Genomic DNA, 23,443 nt, shown 5'->3' with positions numbered 1-23,443 from the left:
ACTCGCTGTAAAGACCTCTCAAAAGTCTTGCCTCCTTGAAGTCTCCAGTCTAAAGCAGTATGTCCAGACTCTGCTTCCTTTCAATCAGTTCCTCCTTATGAAAGACTTTAACTTCTGGAGCCCGGACTGAGTCCTATAAATGTCCTCATCTGATTTACCCGTTCAGAGCTCCTAATATACAAAGAGGCTAGAAACAAAATGAGAGGTAGGGTTCTGGGTGTACCTGAAAGCCGGTGGGTACATCCTTAGGGTCTCTGCAATCACCATGTCCAGGTAGGGTAGGCCTTCCTGCAGGCTGCAGTAGTCAGGGTCCGGCTGAGGCAAGTTGGGATGAGGGAGGAGGTGGAGTTAGGTAGAATTGCAGGGCGCTTGATCTTTTTCATGAGCTTTAGACTCCTGCTCTGACGTTAGCAAACATTTCCGTGAAAACTCCACAAGATGAAGTAGATTTCCCCCAGATGGCAGCAGATTAGCATCTCACACATTCTGTTGTGCTGAATTTCCTGCTTTGTGTTACTGAGCAGGAGTAGCTGAGGACTTGTGAGCCCATGAGTGTAACATAGAAGAAACTACTGTGGCAGCCCCGTTGATTAGTTAAAAGCTTGTGTGTGTGTGTGGGGGGGGTTGGGGGGGAGGGGGGTAGCCTTGAACTCAGAGCCTAGGTACTGTCTCTGAGCTCTTTTGCTCAAGGCTAGTACTCTGCCATTTGAGCCACAGCTCCACTTCTGGTTTTTTGGCTGGTTAATTGGAAATAAAAGTCTCATAGACCTTCCTGTCCAAGCTGACCTCACACTGTAATCCTCAGATCTCAGTTTCCTGAATATCTAGGAGGTTAGGTATGAGCTCCTGGTGCCTAGCCAGCCACATTGATGACGTGGTCCACGTTCAATCCTCGCAGTAAATCAGGGCAGCATTGGTTCTCATCTCTTAAGTAGGAACACCGGTGCTCATCTACCACGCGGGCAGGAATTGGTGCTTAATAAAGTTAAGAGTCAAATGGTGACATAGCAAAGAGGAGAAGCTGTAAAGGATCGGCTAGAACCAAACTGCCAAAGACCCAGGATAAAGACAAAGATGTCTCCCTAGCAAAGCTGTCAAAGGAATGAACACGTTCTCATGATGAAAAACACATAATAAAACAACCAGGATCCATTTTTTACACACAGGTTGAGAAAAGATAGGGGTGGTTTATGGTGTTGAAGAACCCTGACATTTCCTGGTGACTCCCACTGGAGTGATTTTTTTGTCCCTCCAGGCTCTCTTACCTCACACCTATTGGCATGAGCAGTGAACAGGATGTGGGTGTCCGGGGTTGGGAGAGGTCAGGTGGAAGTCACAGGAAGCCTAGATGCTGCCCTGCTGGGCTTAAGGGAAGGTCGCCCCAAATACTCCTAGCATCTAGCAGAAGTGGATGGATTTTCTGTTTGGCACGTGACAATTTTCAATTAGATGATTCCAGAAAAAAAAAAAAACCCAATGCTGGGAGTGGCTTTCTTCCATCCTGCCTCCTGCCACCTGGAGTTCAGGAAGCAGCCCTCTGAGACATCCTTCCCACACCTGGGACCTACACCAGCCACCATCTTTAAGAGAACCCATTCAAAATGTAGGGCAAGTCAGGAGATGGGAGAAGAGGTATGACGGCAGGGGACACCTAACTGCTCCCAACTGGAGCTCAGCACCTCACCAAAGTCGACATTTGAAAGATGGTTTTATTTCCTTTTCTCCTCCCTCCCTCCCACCCTCCCTCCCTCCCTTCTCCCTCCCTTTCTTCCCTTCCTTCCTCCCTTCTTCCTTCCTTTCTTCCTTTCCTTCCTCCCTTCTTCCTTCCTTTCTTCCCTTCCTTCCTCCCTTTCTCTCTTTTCTTTCTTTCTCTCTTTCTCTCTTCCTTTCTTTCTTCTCTCTTGTTCTTCCCCTTCCCCTGCCTCCCATTCCCAGTGTGAGGGAATTAAAGAATGTCTTAACAACTCAGGTAAGGTCATATCATACTCCTTATCTTAATGACCATGGTTCAGCAAGGTACACAATTTTGGAGACTAACTCCAGCATACTGGAAAATAAGCAGACCCAAGGCCACCATGCATCTGGAAGCTGTGCCTCAGCTTGAACATCTAGAAACCCATGTTCTCTTCCAACACACACACACACACACACACACACACACACACACACACACACACGCGAGTGTTTCTTTCTGAGACAATCGCTTGAATAGGCCTCATTTTGCCTGGCAAAATTAACAAAACTTTATTTCCTTTCTTCCCAAACCCTGATCCCATAATTTGTAAGTTGCTAGTGAGTTCAGGGGAACTGGATTTCTGGTAACAGTCTTAAGAGACTCCAGGGAATATTTCAACTCATTTATGAGGGAGTAGCCATTTGATATACTACAGCCATTCTTGTTCATGAGTCAAATTACACAAAGTGTGTATAGTTAATCGCATCATGACTTTGAAAGGTAAGGGATGCATTTTCTTGTAATGAGGAGCAGTGATTGGTCTTACCAATGCACTGTGGGAAATGGTCTTTCAGAAGGCTCCTCCTTAGTCCCATGTATCCACCTCCACCCTGGGCAGGCCAGATGGGCCTGGAGGAGGGAGAAGGCTGGGGGCTGACGCTCTGCCTGCCATCTTGAGACTCCTGATGACCTTCTCTCTGGATCTGTGCTTTGGGAGGAAAGGACACAGGCACATGGGTGCATGCGCTGTGAGTTTGGGCGCCTCCTCTATCTAAATTCTTAACTACCTGCTCTCTCTTGCTCCCTGGCTCCCTTGGTCCAGCCTGCGACTCGAGTTGCCATCCATCCCCAGCAGAGGACACAGCATAGACACAAAGGGTTGGGGTGGACATGGTGTCTGCCATCGCTGCCCCAGGCTGTCAGATGATGGTGTAATGGCAGGCCTGCCTGTAATGATGCAGAGACAGCGAGTCACTGCCCACGGATTGGAGCACCTCCAAGTCCCAATCTGCTGTGGGAAGCGGAGACACCTCGGTCATCTTCCCTAGACCCTGCCTCTGTGTTGGGGTGATGGTGTGGAGTCTGGTGGCTCCCATGACGGTGAACTCCTCCTGGAATAGCCAGGCTCGAAGGACTACCCCTCGGGGACTCTGGTGGGTTCCCTCTCTTCTTTGAATCTTGATGGGTTTGGCATGAGTTTGTCTCTTCTGGCCAACAACTTCACCGAACACAAATTGTGCCATGTCAGTGATTCTGCACATGACTTAAATGCTCTGGTTTACATAGAAAACTGGCTTTGCATGCTATAAAAATGTATGGAAAATTCATGCAAATCATTTAAATTTTATATTTGTCTTTACTTAAAATGCCATGAAATAGAAAAATAAAAACTGCCACAGTCAAAAGAGACAAACGTGTTATGTGCACCACTATTGGCACTCTCCTGCTTTTGGAAGAAAGGCTCCCACATTTCCATATTGTTCTGGTCCTCACAAATTATCTAGTTGGTTCGCAGGCTGAGTGATTGGTTGGCTTAAGGTCACCAGTCTGGGAAAGATTGAACATAGGCAAGTCACGAGCTGTTGGTGGCCACCTTCTCTGCCTTTTGGATTAATGAACATAAAACACCAGTTGGACCCAAGAAAGAAGAAACAGATGAGATGAGCAGAGGCAAAGGACAGAGAGACTATTTCTTAGTGTATTGGTGAGTTCCATCTGTTCCTGGCAAGTAACCTGAGGCTAGGCACTTCAGAATCTTTCTAGAAAGTTCTCACTTGTGACCAAAGTTGGTGACATTCTGTTATCTGCAACCATAATAATCTTTAACAAATGCAAGAATGTGTAAAGAAGGAAGGAAGAAGGAAGGAAGGAAGGAAGAAAGGAAGGAAGAAGGAAGGAAGGAAGAAGGGGGAGGAAAGGGAAGTACAGGGGAAGGAGAGGAGACACAGGCATCCTACATTGTAATATAGAAGTTTTCCTCAAAAAGAAAAAGGAACTAGATCTGAGGATGTTGTCCAATGGCAAAGATAATTGCTCTGGTTCCCAACTAAAATTGTGTGTTATAAACTTCCAGGTTTTGTCAAAGAAAGAAATTATGTTGAAGTTGGTGGCTCAGAGACTCCTGTATTATAAAACCAATATCTTTGTTCACTTTGCTTGGATGGGCTTTGTGTGTGTGTGTGTGTGTGTGTGTGTGTGGTGTGTGTGTGTGTGTGTGTGTACTGGGGCTTGAACTCAGGTCCTGGGTACTGTCCTTTACCTTTTTCTGCTCAAGGCTGGTGCTTTATCACTTTTTGGCTTTTTGTGGATTAGAGATAAGTCTTACAGACTTTCCTGCCGTGGCTGGCTTTGAACCATGGTCCTCAGATCTCAGCCTCCTGAGTAGCTAGGATTACAGCCATGAGCCACTATCACCTGGCCTCCTCTCAGTTTCAAAGGCTTGCTTGTGAACATTGTATTGGTCCAGTGTTCTGGATCGATGTGGCAGCTGGCACTGGTTGCCTGGGGCTTTAATGGTGGGCTGAGGTGGGGCCTGGGCATGGGTTTTCCTTCTACGGCTCATCTGGGATCTCCCAGAGCCCACCTCCATCTGAGGACTGCGCTGATAAGGTGTGCAAAGGAATACATCATATTTTAGTCTAATCCAGGCCAAGCAACAGCATTTAAGTCCCTGTTCTGCATAGAGACCAATCCATTCATCCCTCCTTGCTTTGCTTGGAGTTCTTTCAGCCCTTTGGGGACACAGTGGTTCTGAGCCAAATTGGCCAGCAGAGGGCAGCAAGCGTATGGTAAATAAACGAGGACTCAGTTCTGAAAGAGTCTTCGGAATCCTTGCATGCAAATTCTTCATGGTTAGAGAAGAGATGAGAGCCAAAGAGGAAGACTGTGAGCCCAACATCTTATGGAGAGCTTCTAAGTTCCTCAGGGGTCCAGCAGCGGGACCCCCTGTGAGGTCAGGCGCTGGGTTGAGTACCCAGCATCTACCACTGCTGAAGGCTCTGCCCTTTGGGGAACCAAACTTCCAAGCTAATCATTACTCTGGATCTGTGAGATGCCCTAGAATGGGATTGTGAGGAGTGGAAAGCGCACTCTGCTAGGGTGATCATTCATTTATTCACGCTGAGACTATGTATAGAGTTTACTCAATCTATAGAACAGGTGCTATTCGGGGCTTGGTAGAGAAAAACACACACTAGCTCATCCACCCTCTTGGAGCCCCTGGTCTGTCTGGAAAGGGCGAGAAGGGAGGACAGATGAAGGCCACGTACCCAGACATTTGCGATCTGGGACACTGCCAGAAGGGTGCCCTGTCTAGCCTGGGACCTTGAGGCCAGTGGGTAGGCTTGCGTGGATGGCTGTGGTTCAAAGAAACCTGTGTGACCAGGCACTGGTGGCTCACACCTGTCATCCTAACTACTCAGGAGGCTGAGATCTGAGCACTATGGTTCAAAGCCAAGCTGGGTAGAAAATTCCATGAGACGCTTATATTCAATAAACTACTCAGAGAAAGCTGGAAGTGGCACTGTGGCTTAAGTGGTAGAGTGCTAGCCTTAAACAAAAGAATCTTAGGGACAGTGCCCAGGCCCTGAGTTCAAGTCCCAGGATTGGGACAAAAAAAAAAAGAAAAAAAGAAAGAAAGAAGTGTGAAACACATAGGATGGATGATCTGGGGACCTTGAACCCAACTAGCTGTTGTGAAAGTTTGGAGGAATGATAGCTCATTTTGTTTTCATGTGATGGCTTGGTGGCCATGTTGGAGAAGAGAGTTGTTTTTGAGCTGTGTACACATTACCTACAGATGAGCTGACACGAAGGCTAGGATTAGAGAACAACTTAGTGGAAGAAGGAAGAGGAAATAAATGGCAGTTTGGATGTCTAAGTGGATGCTCATTGGAGTGGACAGCCTTTGAATTTGTATCTGTTAAAGTTTTCCTCATAACAACATGTTAAGCTACTAAAGACAGAGTCAAGTTACAACACAGAGGTGTGTGGAACTGGCTCTGGAGAAACTGGTTCTTTCAGGATGCCCACTCAGAACATGTGCCACTTGGAGCCAAACCCCAAACAGATGACAGCTGGCCAGGCATAGGCACAGGAATAAATAGTGTTCCATTTGGGCAACCATGCAAGCTGAGTCTAAAGATGCTGGAGAATGCAAAGTTGTCAGGTAATAGAGACAGGACACGCTTCTCTCTGGCCATCTAGAAATACAAAATATTGACTGAGAGGAATGGAATTCTTTTCTTTCTTGATGTGAAAGAACAAGGAAGCGCGTGAAGACCAGGCTGCAGGCTCACTCTGTTGTTTAACACACAAGTAGCATTCTTGAGGCCATGAGGACCAGAGCTCTGTGGCCTGCCTGCTCAGCCCCCGGCATACCCCAGACCCTCTTCAGCAGCCCCCCGGGTCCTAGTACCTCTCTTCCTAATGACTGGTCAGATCCTGAATGGCCAGGAAAAATTGGGTGGCTAGGCAAACTTTCTTACTTCAAGTAAGACATCATCAAGCTGTACATTTCTAAACGATAAGATTAAAAAGTCATCCAGCCAAGCACTGGTGGCTCACGCCTGTAATCCTAGCTATAGGAGGGTGAGGTCTGAAGATGGTGGCTCAAAGCCAGTCTAGGCAAGAAAGTCTGTGAGAATTTTATCTCCAGTTAACCACCTCCCAAAAAACATCCCTGGAAGTGGTGCTGTGGCTCAAGTGGTAGAGTGCTAGTCTTGAGCACAAAAGCTCAGGGACAGCATCCAGACCCTGAGTTCAAGCCTGAGGGGAAAAAAGAGTCCTCTCTAAGGTTCGCCTACCTCCTGCTATAAAGCCCAGGGACGCAACTGAACCGTCTGGCCTCGCATCCAATGAGAAGCCCCACAACCCCTCTGTCTGACCCTGGCCACACCTCTCGGAGCCACAGGTCCCACCAGGGGACGGGTCTGGCTGGCTCCTCCATCAGCCATGGTTCCTCGTCAGCCATGGTCGTGGAGCAGTCATGGGGCACCAATAGATTAGCCTGGCTGTCAGTCAGGATCCTATGTCCCACCCATTTCACAGGGGAGAGCACATGAGATGGGGACAGTCACAGTCTTGGGGAAAGATCCCTTACTGGAAGAGCAGGTCACATGTCAGTGGGGATACACTTAATGGCAGGACTCACTTCCCCACAAGACATTCTGTCCTCACCATGAAATTGATCTGTAAGGACGTGGTAAGAAGAAAGTGGTCCCAGAGCCCTAACAGTCATTTCAGTTGAGATTTATACTACAAAAGAAGTAGCTATGCTCTTGGAAGGTTGAAAACGAAATGCTGGTAAAAATGGAAATTTTTTTAAAAAGTGGACGTTACCTCATGGCTTAGATTCTCAAACCAGAGTTCCTTAATTTTCAGGGAGCTCTTCCTATGTGTTTGCTCCTCAATGCGAAGTAAGAGCTCATTCTTAAGACTATTTCTTAGTCTGGCTATTGTGTTATCTGTAAACCAATATTAAGATGCCATAGATAAACCTGATTATCCCATAGGTTAGGGAACTCTGGAAAATCCATTGACAAATTGCTTCCCTTTCTCCTTCCTTCCTCCTTTCCCCCTTCCTTCCTTCTTCCTTTCACTTTCCCTTTCTCCTTCTCCTTCCCTTTTCCTTTCCCTTTCCTCTTCCCCTTCCTTTTCCCTTCCCCTTTCCTTTTATCGTGCCAGTCCTGGAGCTTGAACTCAGGGTCTAGGCTCTGTGCTTGAGCTTCTTTTTCTTTTTCTTTTTTTTATTTATTTTTATTTATTTATTTTTTTTTTTTGAGTTCGGTCCTGGGGCCTGAACTCTGGGCCTGGGCACTGTCCCTCAGCTCTTCAGCTCAAGGCTAGCGCCCTACCACTTGAGCCACAGCGCCACTTCCGGCTTTTTTCTTTTTGCTTCTGTGGTGCTGAGAAATCGAACCCAGGGCCTCAGGCATGCAAGGCAAGTGCTCTACCACTGAGGCACCTTCCCTGCCCCTTGAGCTTCTTTTTCTTAAGGCTAGCATTCTACCACTTTGAGCCACAGCTCCACTTTCAGCTATTTGGTATTTAATTGGAGATGAGTCTTCCAGACTTCCTTGCCTAGGCATAAGCTGGCTTTGAACTGACATTCTTAGATCTCAGCCTCTTGCATAGCTAGGATTACAGGTGTGAGCCACTGGTGTTTGGGGACAAATTCTTTTAATAAGGAAGTATTTCTGCCCTTTCCTATTAATGTCACTTTTCTATATTCATATTTTTGTGTATCATTTTTCTCTGAAAGTTAGACTTACATATACACATACATACACACAAGCATACACAGGGTTAGTCACCTTATGACTCTACCATACACTGTGTGTGTATATGTGCAAAAAAAAAAAACCCTGGACAAAGAGAAAATGAAAACAAGGAGTCAGGCACCAGTGGCTCATGCCTGTAATCCTGGCTACTCAGGAAGCTGAGATTTCAGAATCTTGGTTCAAACCCAACCGGGGTGGACAGATCTGAAAGACTCTAATCTCCAACTAACCAGCAAAAAACTGGAAGTGGAGGTGCGGCTCAACTGGCAGAATGCTAACCTTAAGGGAGAAGCTGTGTGAGAGTGTAGAGTTCTGAGTTCAAGCCCTGGTACTAGCATGTGTGTGCATGTGTGCACGTGCACGCATACACATATATACAGTTTGCATTAAAGTTCCCCCCCCAGACATTCAGGGACTAATAGCAAAATTAACAATTTTCTATTTTGCCAAAGGAACTAGAAGCAACATTCCTTCAAACCATAAATAGCATTGAGAAAGTCCTTCCATACTTGGCCAACCTTCATATTATGCAAATGGACCCCAATGATGCCCACATTTCTAGAAGCAGGCACCTGCCACTCTCTTAAGCCTAGGGTCAATGTGTGTGTGTGTGTGTGTGTGTGTGTGTGTGTGTGTGTGTGTGTGTGTATTCAGCTATGGTTTCTATGCATCTGGTTCTCCAGGAAAACATAACACTATATTATGTCACTGGTCTGAGGAAAATGGGGTGACCTTAACTTTGCCCTATGGACGACAGGCCAAGCATCCAAGCCCCTCCTCTGACAACCAGTTCCCAGGAGAAGCCCCATGTCTCTGGGGAGGGCTCTCCATTTTGAGGTGTTGGGTCCTTCTCAGCTGCCAGTTCATCTCTAGGAGCCCATGCCCTGTTCACTGAGGTCCGTGGGGTTCAGCAAGTTGTTTCCGGCTCGCAGTTAGCAGCTCTGGAGGTCTTGGTTGGGTGAGGGGGGTGAGGGGGGTGAGGAATTGTCTAACAACATCACTAGCTTACTTTGCAATGTGCAGAAAGTTCTGCGTGTTAGTTTATAGAAGCGGCAGATTGGGAGGTAGAAATGCATCCACATCTTAGAAAAAGCGGGGAGGAATAATGTACACAGCATCTATTTATATCCACGTAAGAGAAGAGCCAGAACCCAGCTCATACTAACAAGAGGATTAGTCCAGGTGCTCCTGGACTCTGAGGCCCAGGCCATTAAGGGATTAGCTGAGGAGGTGGGAGATGTAATGAAGGAACATAAACCAGCCTGTGCATGTGTAGTTGCACGCATGCGTACACACGTGCACACACACACACACACACACACACACACACACACACACACACACTTGGGGCCCAAGGCTCTGGGCTGAGATTTATTGACTTTGCAGACACAGGAATCTCTGCAGAATTCCTGTCTTTAGACATCTATAATAATCAGAGGACTTGCCCTTGTGCGGTTCTGTAATGCTTACTGAAGGATTTTCACATCTTTTATACCATTTGGTCCTTAGAACTTCAACTTGTGTTGTCTATTTTATAAATAGAAAAACAAAACAGATTCGGAGAGGTTAAGTGGTGTGTCCAAAGCCGGAAGTTCAGTAAAGGTACGGCGGAGTCCACTAGCCTCCACTTCCTGCTATTTCAGCTTCCCTCCCTCCTTTCTCTCCTCTCCTCCCCCCCCCATGCTTTCTTCTTGTACATTTAATGGAAGAAATACATACAGGAAAATATAACACACATGGAAGTATAGAGTTTAATTGAGTTTTCAAGGTCAGCACATTTGTGTAATTAGCACCCAGACCAAGACACAGAACATTCCAGAATGCTGACGCACTCCATGACCCCCTCTATCATAAGCCCCACCAAGAGTAACCCAACCTCAACACAGAGATGACTTTTACCCAGCTTCAACACAGATCCTCCTACCATTTTCCCCCTTTATGCTTAATAGTAATGTCCTCGCCACTATTGCTCACCATTGCCTATGAGATTTGTGCATGTTGTGTGTAGCTGTAGCTGCAGGCGTTCCTGTCCTCCTAGTCCTCCTCCTCTTCCTCCTGCTCCTCCTCTGCCCTCCCCTTTCTTTTCCTTTGAGATGGTGGGGATTAAAGCCAGGGCTTTGCACATGCTAAGCAAGCACTCATCACTGAACTCCCCTCCCGGCCCTTGGTGTGTGTATTCTCCTTCTTGTGTGGTTTTTCTGTGCTGTGATGACACCAGGCAACTTTCAACTGCTGAGAAGCATCTGAGTGGCTTCCGGTTTAGGGGCCATGATGGGCAAAGCTGATGGGATCATTCTAAATGTGGCTGGAGATGAACACAGTACAGAGTCGTTTGGGGCACGTGTCTAGGGGTGGAATTACTGGGTCTGCTTTAGTAGATAGTTGAAACTACTTGCTCATGGCTGCCTAAAATTTGAGAGGTGAACCAGTTGAAAAGGTGCTTGTTAACATCTAAGTTCCTTCTACTCTGTGCGTGCATTCCTCCCCGCTTTCTCTCCCTGCCCCTTTCAACATTCTGAAGTCTAACCATTATCTCTATTCCAGGAAAGGGGTGAGAGAAGAAAAAAAATCAGGGTACTATTTTGGGAACTGAGTTGTTTATTCCAATTGTGTGTGTGTGTGTGTGTGTGTGTGTGTGTGTGTGTGTGTGTGTGTGTGGCAGGGGGCGGGGGGGGGGGAAAGAATAGGAACAGAGAAGACCCATCTAATTACCTAATTTTAAAAAATTGTCCCAATTATCAGATGCAAGCACTCATAAGCAAAAAATGCATTCCAACATCAAGCAGACTTGAATCTTTGAATTATCAGCTGTTTTGTAATATTTGGGAATCTGTTCTCTCCATTAGCATGGATCATTCACAGTTGATTGTGTTTGATGCTTAGAGAAAGAAGCCCCTAAGTAAATGATAGTTAAATCATCCAGCTTGCTTTCTCTGCATGGGGAAAAGAGTGGACCGCATTTAATTTGCAGAGAAAATGATTTTGTTCGCTTGGTCCTTGGATAGATATTGCTTGGCGGCCTGTGGGGGCGGGGTAGGGAAGGGGAGCGAGACACAGAACCCCCGGTGCCTTGGGGGAAGCCATTTGTTTGCTCATTTAAAGCTGTATTGTCTTGCGAGTCACTAAGGGATTTTGGTGAGAAGAGGGGCCGAAGAGAAAGTGGTATTCTGTGATCTGCCAATGACAGGCAGTGTTTGGAGAAGATGGAGTTGGGGAAAAGAACAGAAGAAAGGAGGTGGTTGCAGCTGCCCAGGTAAAAGTTCCAATTATATCCCAAAGTCAGCAGGAAGCCTCCATCTTGGTTATTCCTGTTGAAGATGGGCCTTGTCTCAAATACTCAAGAGTCCACTGTTCTGGATTGGGCACAGGACCTGGTGGTGTTTTTCAAGCTCCACAGGGATCAGCGTCGGTCTGGAGGACTCACCAGGGGAGGTGAACCTTGGGACCCACAGAATCTAAGAATGAAGGAAAGCAGGGCACTGGTGGCTCACACCCATAAACTTACTTCTCAGGAGGCTGAGATCTGAGAACTGAGGTTCAAACCCAACCTGGGCAGAAAAGCTCATGAGATTCTTATTGCTGATTAACCAGCAAAAAGCTGGAAGCGGAGCTGTGGCTCAAGTGGTAGAGTGCCAGCTTTGGGTAAAAAACACCAAGTGAGCACATGAGGTCCAGAGTTCAAACCCCAGTACCGAAACAAAACAAAAGAAAAGAAAACACATCGACAAATCAGGGAGATAAAAGCAGTTCCCAAACTTTACTCCTGCACTGCTGAAAGATGGGAGCCAACAGTTGGAGCAGGAACTCGGTGTTTGCAGAGTTGAGTCAGAGGCTGGGTCAGGGCATGGTGGGGGGAGGGGGTGGGAGTCAAGAGAGGGCCGGGGTGGGAATGACAGCATCTTGTGCTTAGAAGCTGGAAGACACTGTGCCCACGTTTGCTCTGCAGAGGTGGATGTGTGCTCTGAGATGGAGGCCGGAACTAAGACTGCAGAGCCAAGGCCTGAACCTGCAGCAGAGCCTGGGAAGGTGGTGGAGCCACTGGGAAGTAAGACTAGACAACATCACAGATTGCTGTCCTTTGAAGACTCAACATGGCCCAAGGCTCATGGGTTGAGGCTCCATCCCTAGCTTAGAACTTTTGGGAAGTAGTGGCAACTTTAAGAAGGGGGCCTAAGTCCTGGGGTCTGAATTCAAACCTGTGTAGGCTCATCTGGCTAGCTCTGCCCCTTGAGCTATCCTCTCCATACTACTTTTTGCTACTTGATTTAGAGATAGACTCTCATGGATTCCCCCCCCCTCCCCAGGCTGGCTTTCAACCATTGATCCTTAGTAGCACATTCCTTGTCAATAGGATTATAAGTGCTTGGCTTACTGCTAAATTTTTTTTTTGGGGGGGGGTCCCGTTGTGGGGCCTGAACTCTGGGTCTGGGCGCTGTCCCTCAGCTCTTCAGCTCAAGGCTACCACTTGAGCCACAGCTCCACTTCCGGCTTTTTCTGCTTCTGTGGTGCTGAGGAATCGAACCCAGGGCCTCATGCATGCAAGGCAAGCACTCTACCACTGAGCCATCTTCCCAGCCCAGAAAGTCTTTTTTTAAATGAAAGTTTGGAGAGGGGTTTTGATTTAGGATCTGCTTGCATAAATACTACAGCAAAACCTATGCAGATGTTTAAAGAAAGAGGAAGGGGCCTAGTGGGAATAGTAAAGCCCTGGCTTCTCATCCCCATCCTGGTGATGAAGTGAGTGGCTTGGTTGGCCTCGTTCTTTGCCTTACCACAGGCCCAAACACCACAGAGCCTGAAATCTCCAGCGCTGTGAGCCCAAGAACCCTTTCCTCTCGCTCCCTTGCTTATCTCAGGTGTTCGTGATAGTGACAGAAAACGGCAATCCACGAATCACCTTCCAGACAGATTCAGGACTGGCCAAGGCTGATGTTTCCTCCCGGGGGAGGTGGGGAGGGCAGAGGGGGTGCCTTGGGTGAGCCCGTAGACAGGAGGTTGATGGGGAAAGAGCAGGTGAGACTTTCAGGTCTCTGAATGGAGCGGGCAGCAGAGCAAACCCAGGGGTGGAAGCACAAGAGCATCCCCATGGATCCTGGGAAAACGCTGGGCAGCTCTGTGCAGCTGCTGAGGTAGAATCAGGCCCGGGCTGCGAGGCCCACAAAGGTCAATGCAACTTAGGGACTACAGCCTAGCCATCCAAGGGGACATTTTCAACATGGCCATGGTACCCGACCAGGTGGTTGTGGGCTATGAACAGACCTCTTACCGGCTAACACAGCCTGCCTTGCAGTTCTGGGTCTGACATCTTGGCCAGACCATCCAGGCACAGAGTGACCACCACAGCGGATCGCGGTCACTGCCAGGCTGAGTGAATGGCACAGGGAGATGCATCAGTCCATCCACTCCTCTATCCTGTGTGGTTCTCTAGACAACTCCGTGTAGAAGTCAGACTCCAGGGGTCACCCAGTGTTTGGGAGACATGGTAAACAAAGATAAGAGCTTTAAGCACTGGAATTTATTTTTTTATCCATGTGGCCTAAAGCCAGTGTGTGTTAAATTTAGAAAGACAGCTCCAGACTCTTCCAGGCCCTCCTGCTTCCTGTCACCCCCCCCTCCCGCCACACACACACCCTCCCTCCCCCCCCCCCCCCCCCCCCCCCGCCATGCTCCCACACCAGCCTCAGGAGCCCAGGGCAGCCTGCATGGACCTTGATAAAAATGTGTCATCCAGGGCCTGAGAGTCGGGGGCCATGTCCTTTGGCCGCAGCTCCGATCGCCAATCTCGCAGCAGCTAGAGCTGCCCAAATATTTACCCGGATGTTCTCTAGGCAGGCCTGGGGCCTTTGGCCTGTGTCACTGGATAGAGACAGTCCCCGCAGGAAGCAACAGCATTTCCCCAAGACCATCTATCTCAGCTCTGTGTTCCAGGTCTTTCTCCCGCCCTGTCAGGAACCCATCCTTGAAGGACTTTTTTTTTTCTTCTATGTGACTTAAATCCCTTTGCAATTAACACCAAGAACCTGGAAGAATCCTTGTGTTGACCGGGGATTCTGTTTGTTTTCTTTATGAGTTGAAATAAGTGAAGCATTGTCTAGGCTCAGTTTCAAAGAGATCTCTACTGTGTTGGGATTGATTGTAGCAGGAGTCCTCTCCCCCTGTCCCCCAACCCCCCATCTTCAATTCCCTAGTGCCTGCTAGGTTTAGGTTCACAGGATCTAAGTGGGGGAAGGCCCAGCCTAACCTGGAAAAAAGAAAGCTTTGTCCAAGATGGATGTCCAGTGGCCTACATGGTGTCTGTTACTCAATCTTAACAACTGCTAAGGAATGAGTCACATGGGTGCAGCTGGCTGAGGAGAAGAGAGGTGGACTAATGTTACTGCAGGCACAGAGGAGACACTGAGGTTCCAGAGATTCAACCCTCCTCTTGGGGATAAGAGGAACCACAGCCCAGAGAGGTGATGAGACTTGCCACAGCTGCCCAGCAAAATAGGGACAAGAGGCAGTATTAGACCACACAGCCCTGGACACTGGCCATTGCTGAGGTTTCTGCCACATTGCACCCCAGAAACCAAAATAGCAAAATCTAGGGAGATATAGCCAGGTGTTTGATTGCTTTGGACTTCTTATTTTTGTACTTACTTTCAGTGTTTGATTTCTTTTGTAGTTTTTTTTTCTTCCCTGTGGTGCTGGGCACTGAACCCAGGGCCTTTCCTAGCTAAGCGAGCACCCTCCCCGGAACTCCAGCCCCAGGAAGGATGGCCCTGCCTGTCCCCGCCACAGGGACCCACAGGTCCCAGGTAGCCGGGCAGAAGAGGAGGAGGCCGGGGAGGGGGACTGCTCTGCACCTTCTCCTTCTCACCTGGAAGGGTAGGCAAGGCGGGGCCCAGAGAAGCAAGCTGTCCTGCATCTCTCACGCAGAAAAAGGCTCCTCCCTCGTCCTCCACGTCTGATGTAAAGGGAAACCCCAGAGCCGGGCACTGGTACCTCGCCTGTCATCCTAGCTATTCAGGAGGATGAGATCTGAGGATCATGGTTCAAAGCCAGCCAGGAAAGTCCGTGAGACTCCTATCTCCAATTCATCACTAGAAAGCAGAAGAGGAGCTGTGGCTCAAGTAGTAGAGCCCTCGCCTTGAGCGAAAAAGCTCAGGGACAGTGCCCAGTCCCTGAGCTCAAGGCCCACAACTGATAGAAAAGGAAGGAAGGAAGGAAATAAGGAAAGAAGGAAGGAAGGAAGGAAGGAAAGAAGGAAGGGAGGAAGGAAGGAAACCAGAGGCTTCGGCAGGATCGTGGGACCCGGCAGCCAGGAGTGGAGGTCGAGTGCTCACCAGCAGGGCCTGTGGCATTGAAAGCTTCCCACAAGGCACTGCGGCCTTCTGCAGGCAGCGTCTCCCTGCCAGGGCTGCTTGAGCTCTTGGGGTCAACCCTATCTGGGCCTTACTCTTGGTACCCCGTTTTGGTCCTCCATTTGTTGACTGATTTTTTTTAAATCAACAGGATTTTGGGAGGGGGGCACTGGGGTTTGTACTATTGTTCAGCTTTCTTCCTCATGGCTAGCGCTCTACCACTTGAGCCATGCCTTGAGTCCAGCTTTTTCCCAGGTTAATTGGAGATGTGATCTTCAGATCTCAGCTTCCCGAGTAGCTGGGATTACAGACGTGAACTACCAGCGCCCAATAACAGATGACAAGAATCCTCAGAGGACCTCCTTGTCTGGTGGCTGGTACTCTCCAAGTTGGTGACACCCCCCTTCCCCCCATTAATTTCCCTGATGACATTGTGACCCCGTGCAGCGGGGCCTGCTAGATACCCAGCTTGTCTAAGGATGGGTGGATGGAGACGGCAGTGTGGTGTGGGTGCAGGAATCAGATACATTTGGGGGCCCCTTGTGGGAACACTGTGGCGCTGTGGGGCAGCCGCAGGGCCAGGCCTGCCCAGGCGGTGAGGATGAAGATGGGCGTCAGAAAGACTTCCCTGAGAAGGGAGGCTTGAGTGGAAGCAATTTTCAAAACGCATCTGTGTTCTTTCACACAGAAACAATAAAAGCACTGAGACAAGGGTTTGGAACAATAAATAAACAATACATAAACCTCGTTTATCGCCATTTTATTGGCCTGGTCACCACTGGCTCAGAGAAGCAGTGGCATGTGTTAATGATGGTGATTTGTGTTGACTGCAGATTGCACAGAATCAGGATTCTTTGGTCTTTGTGACCCTTGCCCCCACGACTGAACGTATGCTCTGTGTGTGTGTGTGTGTATGTGTGTGTGTGTGTGAGCCACAGCCTCAGTGCACCCCAAGTCACCCCACTCAGAAGGACTTAGCCTGACAGTGGCTGCAGATGTGTCACTCGGGGTTCGGGGAGGGGCTGCGTAGGGCTCTGGTGCAGGGACTGTTCAAGGTCATAGGTCAGGCAGCTAGAGCAGAGGCCAAGGACACAGTGCAGACCCAGGCAGAGCAGGTGGCAGGGAGGGGAGGAGGAGAGGCAGAATGTGGGGTGGCAGCCCCCCTCAGGGGGTGTGCAAGGGTGACTGGAGCCCCATGGGACCCAAGAGAGGAGGGGCTAGGGCCAGCACCAGGGTGGGAGGGTGGCCTCCAGTGGACAAGAGGAGGCCGAGCTCCAGGGGGGACAGAGGAGCACGTGCCGCGGGACTGGACCAGGGTCTGCGGGGGAGCCCACACTCCCGGGGTACCCACTTCCTTCCCCCAGAGACAGGGGCCGCCAGTGCTCCGACTAGGGCCAGGGGAACTGTTCATAATCATTACCTCTATGGGGGAGCATTGCAGGGGAGGGTTGGGCTGGGATATGCACACCTTGAATCCCAGACACTGGCTGCTCTTGGGTGGGTCTCCAGGCATGCAGTGCAGGGAGATGTGGTGTGAGGGCAGGAGGGCCTGGCAGGGAAGGGGCATGCCAGCCCGGGGACAGAGGGGTAGGCACAGAACCAATGGTGTCCTTTGCGGACCATGTCCTGAGGGACAGGCGTGGAATGTTCCTTCATTGAGGTTTTTTGTTTTTGTTTTCCAATCCTAGGGCTTGAACTCGGGGCCTGGGCGCTGTCCCTCAGCTGCTTTTGCTCAAGGCTGGCACTCTACCACTTGAGCCACAGCACCACTTCTGGCTTTTTCTGTGTATGTGGTACTGAGGAATTGAACTCAGGGCTTCATGCATGCGAGGCAAGCACTCTACCACTGAGCCACCTTCCCAGCCTATCCTTCATTGAGTTTTATGTTCCAGAGGAGAAAAGCCAGGGCATTGTGGGCAAGGCAAGCAGCCTGGGTAGAAAAGTCTGTGAGATGCTTCTCTCTAATAAACTATCAACAAAAGCTGGAAGTGGCGCTGAGCAATAGAAGCTCAGAGACAGCACCCAGGCCCTGAGTTCGAGCCCCAAGACTGGCCAGAAAAAAAAGGTTTATAATAGATACTATCTCTACCCCACAGATGAAGACAATAGTTATGATGACGGAGCAGAAGCAAGATGTAATCAGTGCCGATCAGAGATGATAGAAAGTATGGAAACCCGAGATTAGGAAGGTGCTAGAAACTAGTGGACACGTGGGATAATTCTACACAACACAGCAAAGGTGGATCCCAGGATGAGTTGGAATTTGAAGACCAGAAAATTGGTTGTCTGCTAGAAAGAGCGTAAGAAAACTCAAAGTACACACTCAGGAGTGGGGGTAGCTAAGTTTCATTCTGGATTCGGCCATAAATGAGCACAAATGGACTTGAAAAGTCTCTTGATGTTTCTCCATTTGCGTGTGGATTTTTCTCTCTTCTTTCTGACCTTGTATATGAGGGGCTGTGACCCTTAGGGAGTTTATAGATTCAAATAGGGATTAAGAGTAGCAAGGAATGGTGGCTTATGCCTGTAATCTCAGCTACTCAGAAATGGTTTGGGATTGAGGTTCAAGGTCAGCCTAGGGAAAGAAATAACCAAGACTTTTATCTCACCCAACAAGATGAGTGTGGTATTTCATTTCTGTAAGCGTATGAGAGAGTGGTAGTTAGAAGGATCATGGCCTACGACTGGTTCCTGGATAAAAATATGAGACCCTAGTTGAAAAATAAAGCAAAAAATTTTTAAAGGGCTGGAGGCATGGTTGGGGGAGCACCTGCCTTGAAAGGGCATCCAGAGTTCAAACTTCGCTACCAGCAAATAAAAAGCAGAAAGAACAGACGTAGAGCAGGCAACGCGCGGCTGTCTGGGTGCCACTTCAGAAACCTTTTCTTTCAGTTACAAAGGATTGTGGGTGCTGGGTTGAATTAAGTTACATTACCTATGAGGTGGTTGTAGTCAGTTTGAGATACAGAGCTCTGCTCAGTTCTCCTTTGCATTGGCCCCTCAGATCCCCTGATGTTCCTGCGAGACCCATCCTCCCTCGCCCTGTAAGATACAAGTCCCAGCAGAGCTGTTTCTTGTAGGAAACAGACCTTTTGGCTCTGCCTACAAAGAGCCTGGAGGACTAAGGGCAGAGCAGAGTTGTCTGGTTTGTCAAAAATATAAGCACTCATGGGCTGGGTATGGTGGCACTCAACTATAATCCTAGCTACTTGGGAGACAACAATAAGAGGTTTCAGTCTGAGGTTAGCTCTGAGCAAACACAAAAACCCCCTATTTGAAAAATAAAGAAGGACTGAAGGCATGATTCAAACAGTACAACATCTCCATAGCAAGCTCAAGGCCCTGAGTCAAACCAGTACTTCGAAAATAAACAAACAACAAACAAAAAACCCCAAAAGCCTCACCCAGTTAGATGTGAATTTCAGATATGCGGTGACTAAATTTCTAGTATATCCCAACCATTGCATGAGCTATACTAAAAAATTAGTCAGTCTATCTAAAATTCAAATTTCACCAAATGCCTATATTTTATCTGGCAACCCTAAGTTAGTCATAAACAAACAGCAAACAGGAGGGAAAGTTTCAGAAAATTAAGACTTTTAAATGCCTCTAGCTACAAAACTTGGTGTTTTAATACGATCATAAATTAACAGCTGTATTCTATTATGCAAATTTATGTTAAGTTATTCACTCTGTGTCATCACATTCCAATAAAAATGGTATATATGACATTTAGGGGAAATGACATCTCTGATAAGACTTGCGCTCTGCATTTTGGGGCTGCTGTGACCTTTGGCCTGAACGCCGCCATCCCAGATGCAAGGCGCTGTGTCCGCTGTGCGCCTGCTCACAATCTTGGAGAAGCACGCTCAGAGGGCCAGCGGTAGCTCTGCTCCATTTTGTTGTCTTTCAGGAGAAATACAGCCTGGCATTGGAACAATGGCAAAACCGCCTTGCCTTTCGGCTGGAGGTTAAAGTGAATATGTCTGGACAAGCCAGGACACAGGATTTAATTTCAAATTTCTCTGTCATCCCTCTTTCTTGCAATCACATACAAAGGACAAAAAGCCATCTCTGCTGCCTTTTGGGTGTGTGTATATGTGTGTGTGTGTGTGTGTGTGTGTGCGTGCATGTGTGTGTGTGTGTGTGTGCTCTAGCCCTGGGGCTTAAACTCAAGGCCTGGGCCCTGTCCCTGAGCTGCTTTTACTCACGGCTGGTCCTCTACCACTTGAGTCAGCACAGGTCAACTTCCTGCTTTTTTGTGATTCATTGGAGTCTCACAGACTTCTTGCCTGGGCTGGCTTTGAACCATGATCTTTATATCTCAGCCTCCCAGATAGCTAGGATTATAGGTATGAGCACAGGTGCCTGGCTCTACTGCCCTTTTGCTGCACAGTGCTGCCCACCAGCTGGCAGGTGGACAATTCAGAGCACTCACAGGTTTGTGACTGAACTATCTGTGTCTGTGATCTTGTCTCACAGAATTGTCCTCCTCTAGATGGCATGTCCTGGTGTATCTTATTGTGTAGTTACTCTGTGTGTGTGTGTGTGTGTGTGTGTGCGCGCGTGCGCGCGAGCGAGCAAGCGCGCGTGTACTAGGGCTGACTCCTCCCTTTCTGAAACAACTACAGCAGACAACAGAGACGTGATGCGATCTTGGTTGCCGGTCCTCCCAGCAAAGGAGACACACAGCATAATGCCTGCGGCGGTGCTGGACTGGAATGGCCATCCACGGTATCTCACAGTACTAGAACTCAGCACGTGACACGCTGGCCGATTGTCTGGTGCTCTCCTAGCTGTGCCACGCCACCACCCCCGATGGACCATTTTTAATCTCAGGCTCAGTCTCTAAAGGCCTTGACCTCTGACTTAGGAGGCAGGGTGCGGAGGCTGGGATGCTGCTGCCTTCCCTTCCCCAGCAGCAGAATGTCATGTGGGGAAATAAAAGCAAAGATGGAAATCTAATAGGACACTGTTGTTTACTAAATCACTGTCCTCAGGAATCTCCTAGAGAAAAATGCTACTACGTGCGGGGATAAGCAACACGTTTGACCTCGGAATTATTCTCTAGGGTCGACAGTATTTGAAATCCAAGGGCCAGAATGAGGAATTTCTCATAGGCTGAATTTTTACATAAGGAAAAGCCAACCTTACATGGGAATATCCATCAGGCTTACTGCCTTTCTTGTCCTTCCTTCCTTCCTTCCTTCCTTCCTTCCTTCCTTCCTTCCTTCCTTCCTTCCTTCCTTCCTTCCTTCCTGCTCTCCTTTTTTTGTGCCAGTCCTGGGGCTTGAACTCAGGGCCTAATCACTGTCTCTGAGCTTTTGTGCTCCAAGGCTAGCATTTTGAGCCACAGCTCCATTTCTGGTATTTAATTGAAGAAAAGAATCTCACAGACTTTCTTGCCTATGCTGACTCAGCCTCCTGAATAGCTAGGATTATAGGCATGAACCACTGGCACCTTGCCATAGGGTGTTTTTTTTTAAGGTACCCTGGGGCAGAAAAGGAGAACATAGTTTTGTCAAATATTAAGTTAAAATAAACAATGCACTTAAAAAAAAATCAGTTGTGGGGCTTGAGCTCTGGGCCTGGGCGCTGTCCCTGCACTCTTCATCTCAAGGCTAGCACTCTACCACTTGAGCCACAGCACCACTTCTGGTTTTCTAGTGGTTTATTGGAGATAAGAGTCTCAGGGATTTTCTTGCCCAGGCTGGCTTTGAGCCGGGATCCTCAGGCTGGCTTTGAGCCAGGATCCTCAGATCTCAGCCTCCTGAGTAGCTAAGACTACAGGCATGAGCCACCAGCGCCCTGCTAAACAATGTACTTTTAATGCTTCATTTTTTTTCCTTTCCTATTTTTCTTTTTGCTGTCGCTCTACTGCCTGAGTCATCTTTCTAACCTCTTCTATGTATTTTTATGTTGTTTGATCTGTTTGTTATTGAAGTAAATTATTTCATGTTCACGGGCAATGATAAATGCACGTGGACTTAGTAGGATTTTTCAATTTAAAAGTTTCCAACTTAAAAAAATAGCCTTTTGCTGGGTGCTGGTGGCTCACTCCTCTAATTCTAGCTACTCAAGAGGCTGAGATCTGAGGATCACAGTTCAAAGCCAGACCTACCAAGAAAATCTGTGCAACTCTTATCTCCAAATAATGCTGGAAGTGGAACTGTGGCTCAAGTTGTAGAGTGCTGGCCTTGGCCAGAAAAAGCATGAGGTTCTGAGTTCAAGTCTTGGATACACACACAATAAAGGAGAAAAATATAGAGTTGGTTGTTAGGATGCCTGGCCCAAATTTAAGCCCAGAGCATATGTTCATTGCGGCTGTCTTTCCACCTCCTCTTGCTACTGAGCTTACTCCTTCACATTTACTTTGCGAGGGTTCTGGGGGGTCCCACCCAGGCCCTCAGCAGCCTACCACGGAGCTACACCTTACTCCCTTCTATCAGTATTGTAATCAGTATTATTTGATATTGAACATTGATCCCAAAGGATCATTCCTTTGGCATAAAGGGAAGGAGAGCAAATTGGAAATGAGACACTCCTGTAGCAGGACTTCCATTGCATGGTGGACACCAGAGGGTTAAAGTGGCCCCAGGCCCCAGATGGAGCTGGGGAGATGGACAGCACCCCTGAAGTTGTAAGGGAACTTCAGTGAGTGAAGCCCAGACCCCACCGATGATAATGTCTTACTGCTCTGGGGGTGCTTCCTTTAGCGGCTTCTAAGGAGACCATGATTTACCTAATCTTCTTACTTAGCAAGGCCTGCTTCTTTACTGTGGGGTCAGATTTATTTAACACATAAAAATGATTACAACTAATTATGGTGCTCTATAAATGTTTACTGTTATGATGCTGTGGTCGCTGTCGCGAGCATCTTCCGGGTCTACAAATCTCTGATTTGTAGCCAGGCTGGGGGAAACATCAAATGAGATTTTTTTTTTCAGAGAAAAGTGAAAGAGAGGAGAAAGAGGAAGAGAGAGAGAAAAAAGAAAGAGAAAAGGGTGGACAGAGGAGAGAGAAAGACAGGAGAGGAGAAAGAGGGAGAGGGAGGAAGAGAGGGGAAAAGAGAGAGGAGAGAGAGAGAGAGAGAAAGAGAGAGAGAGAGAGAGAGAGAGAGAGAGAGAGAGAGAGAGAGAGAGAGAGAGAGAGAGAGAGAGAGAGAGAGATTCTTGTCCCCACCCCCAGCCAGTAGCACTCATCCCCCGGGGCTCACTAGGGTCTGGGGATGATCTGGGTTTCCCTTGCTGGGAAGAGGAGAAATGGCCTCCCATGGTCTGTGGTGAGCACAGGCCTGGATGGACTCAGCCCTGGGTTGAGCTTTCTGCCTCATCTGCTGAAGTGTGCAGAATACCCATCCGGCAGGCCTCAAGGGGCGGGGCCTGGCTCTGGGCTCTTGGATAGGCTGAATGTGGGCGCAGCACATGGACAGACACTGAACCTGACAAGGTGCATCACTAATCTGCCAGCAGCAGCTCTGAGCGCCATGCTGGGCCATCTCTGACGTGGCTTGTCTTGAGGCGATGCTGCAGCAGATCTCACTGAAGGTAAGTGGGCAGCCCTCCTGGTGGCCGGTGCAAGGGCTTTCCACCTTGGTTGCATCTGGGATTCCCTGTTTTTTTTTTTGTTTTTTTTGAGAAGCCCAGGTCTCAGTCTAGACTCAGAGTCTCTGAGACTGGGTCCTAAGCATTGCAATTTCTTCTTATTCATTCATTTATTTTATTTATTTATTTATTTTTGGGTCCGGTCGTGGGGCCTGAACTCTGGGCCTGGGCGCTGTCCCTCAGCTCTTCAGCTCAAGGCTAGCACTCTACCACTTGAGCCACAGCGCCACTTCCGGCTTTTTTCTTTTTGCTTATGTGGTG

General features: G+C 48.4%; 1 protein-coding gene across 1 annotated transcript in view; it reads right to left on the bottom strand.

Moving 5' to 3' along the window:
* The window catches only part of Tbxas1 (thromboxane A synthase 1), a 141,792-nt gene that overhangs the window by 6,020 nt on the left and 112,329 nt on the right, over positions 1 to 23,443 (bottom strand). Inside the window, exon 10 of the mRNA XM_069997319.1 lies at positions 224 to 315. Within this exon, the coding sequence (XP_069853420.1) occupies positions 224 to 315 (92 nt within the window). The remainder of the gene's footprint in view (positions 1 to 223; positions 316 to 23,443) is intronic.

The sequence above is a fragment of the Dipodomys merriami genome, unplaced genomic scaffold (genome assembly GCF_024711535.1).
Source record: "Dipodomys merriami isolate MVZ:Mamm:240054 unplaced genomic scaffold, mDipMer1.0.p SCAF_5, whole genome shotgun sequence".
Taxonomy (NCBI): domain Eukaryota; kingdom Metazoa; phylum Chordata; class Mammalia; order Rodentia; family Heteromyidae; genus Dipodomys; species Dipodomys merriami.
This window is presented reverse-complemented; position numbering and strand designations above follow the sequence as displayed.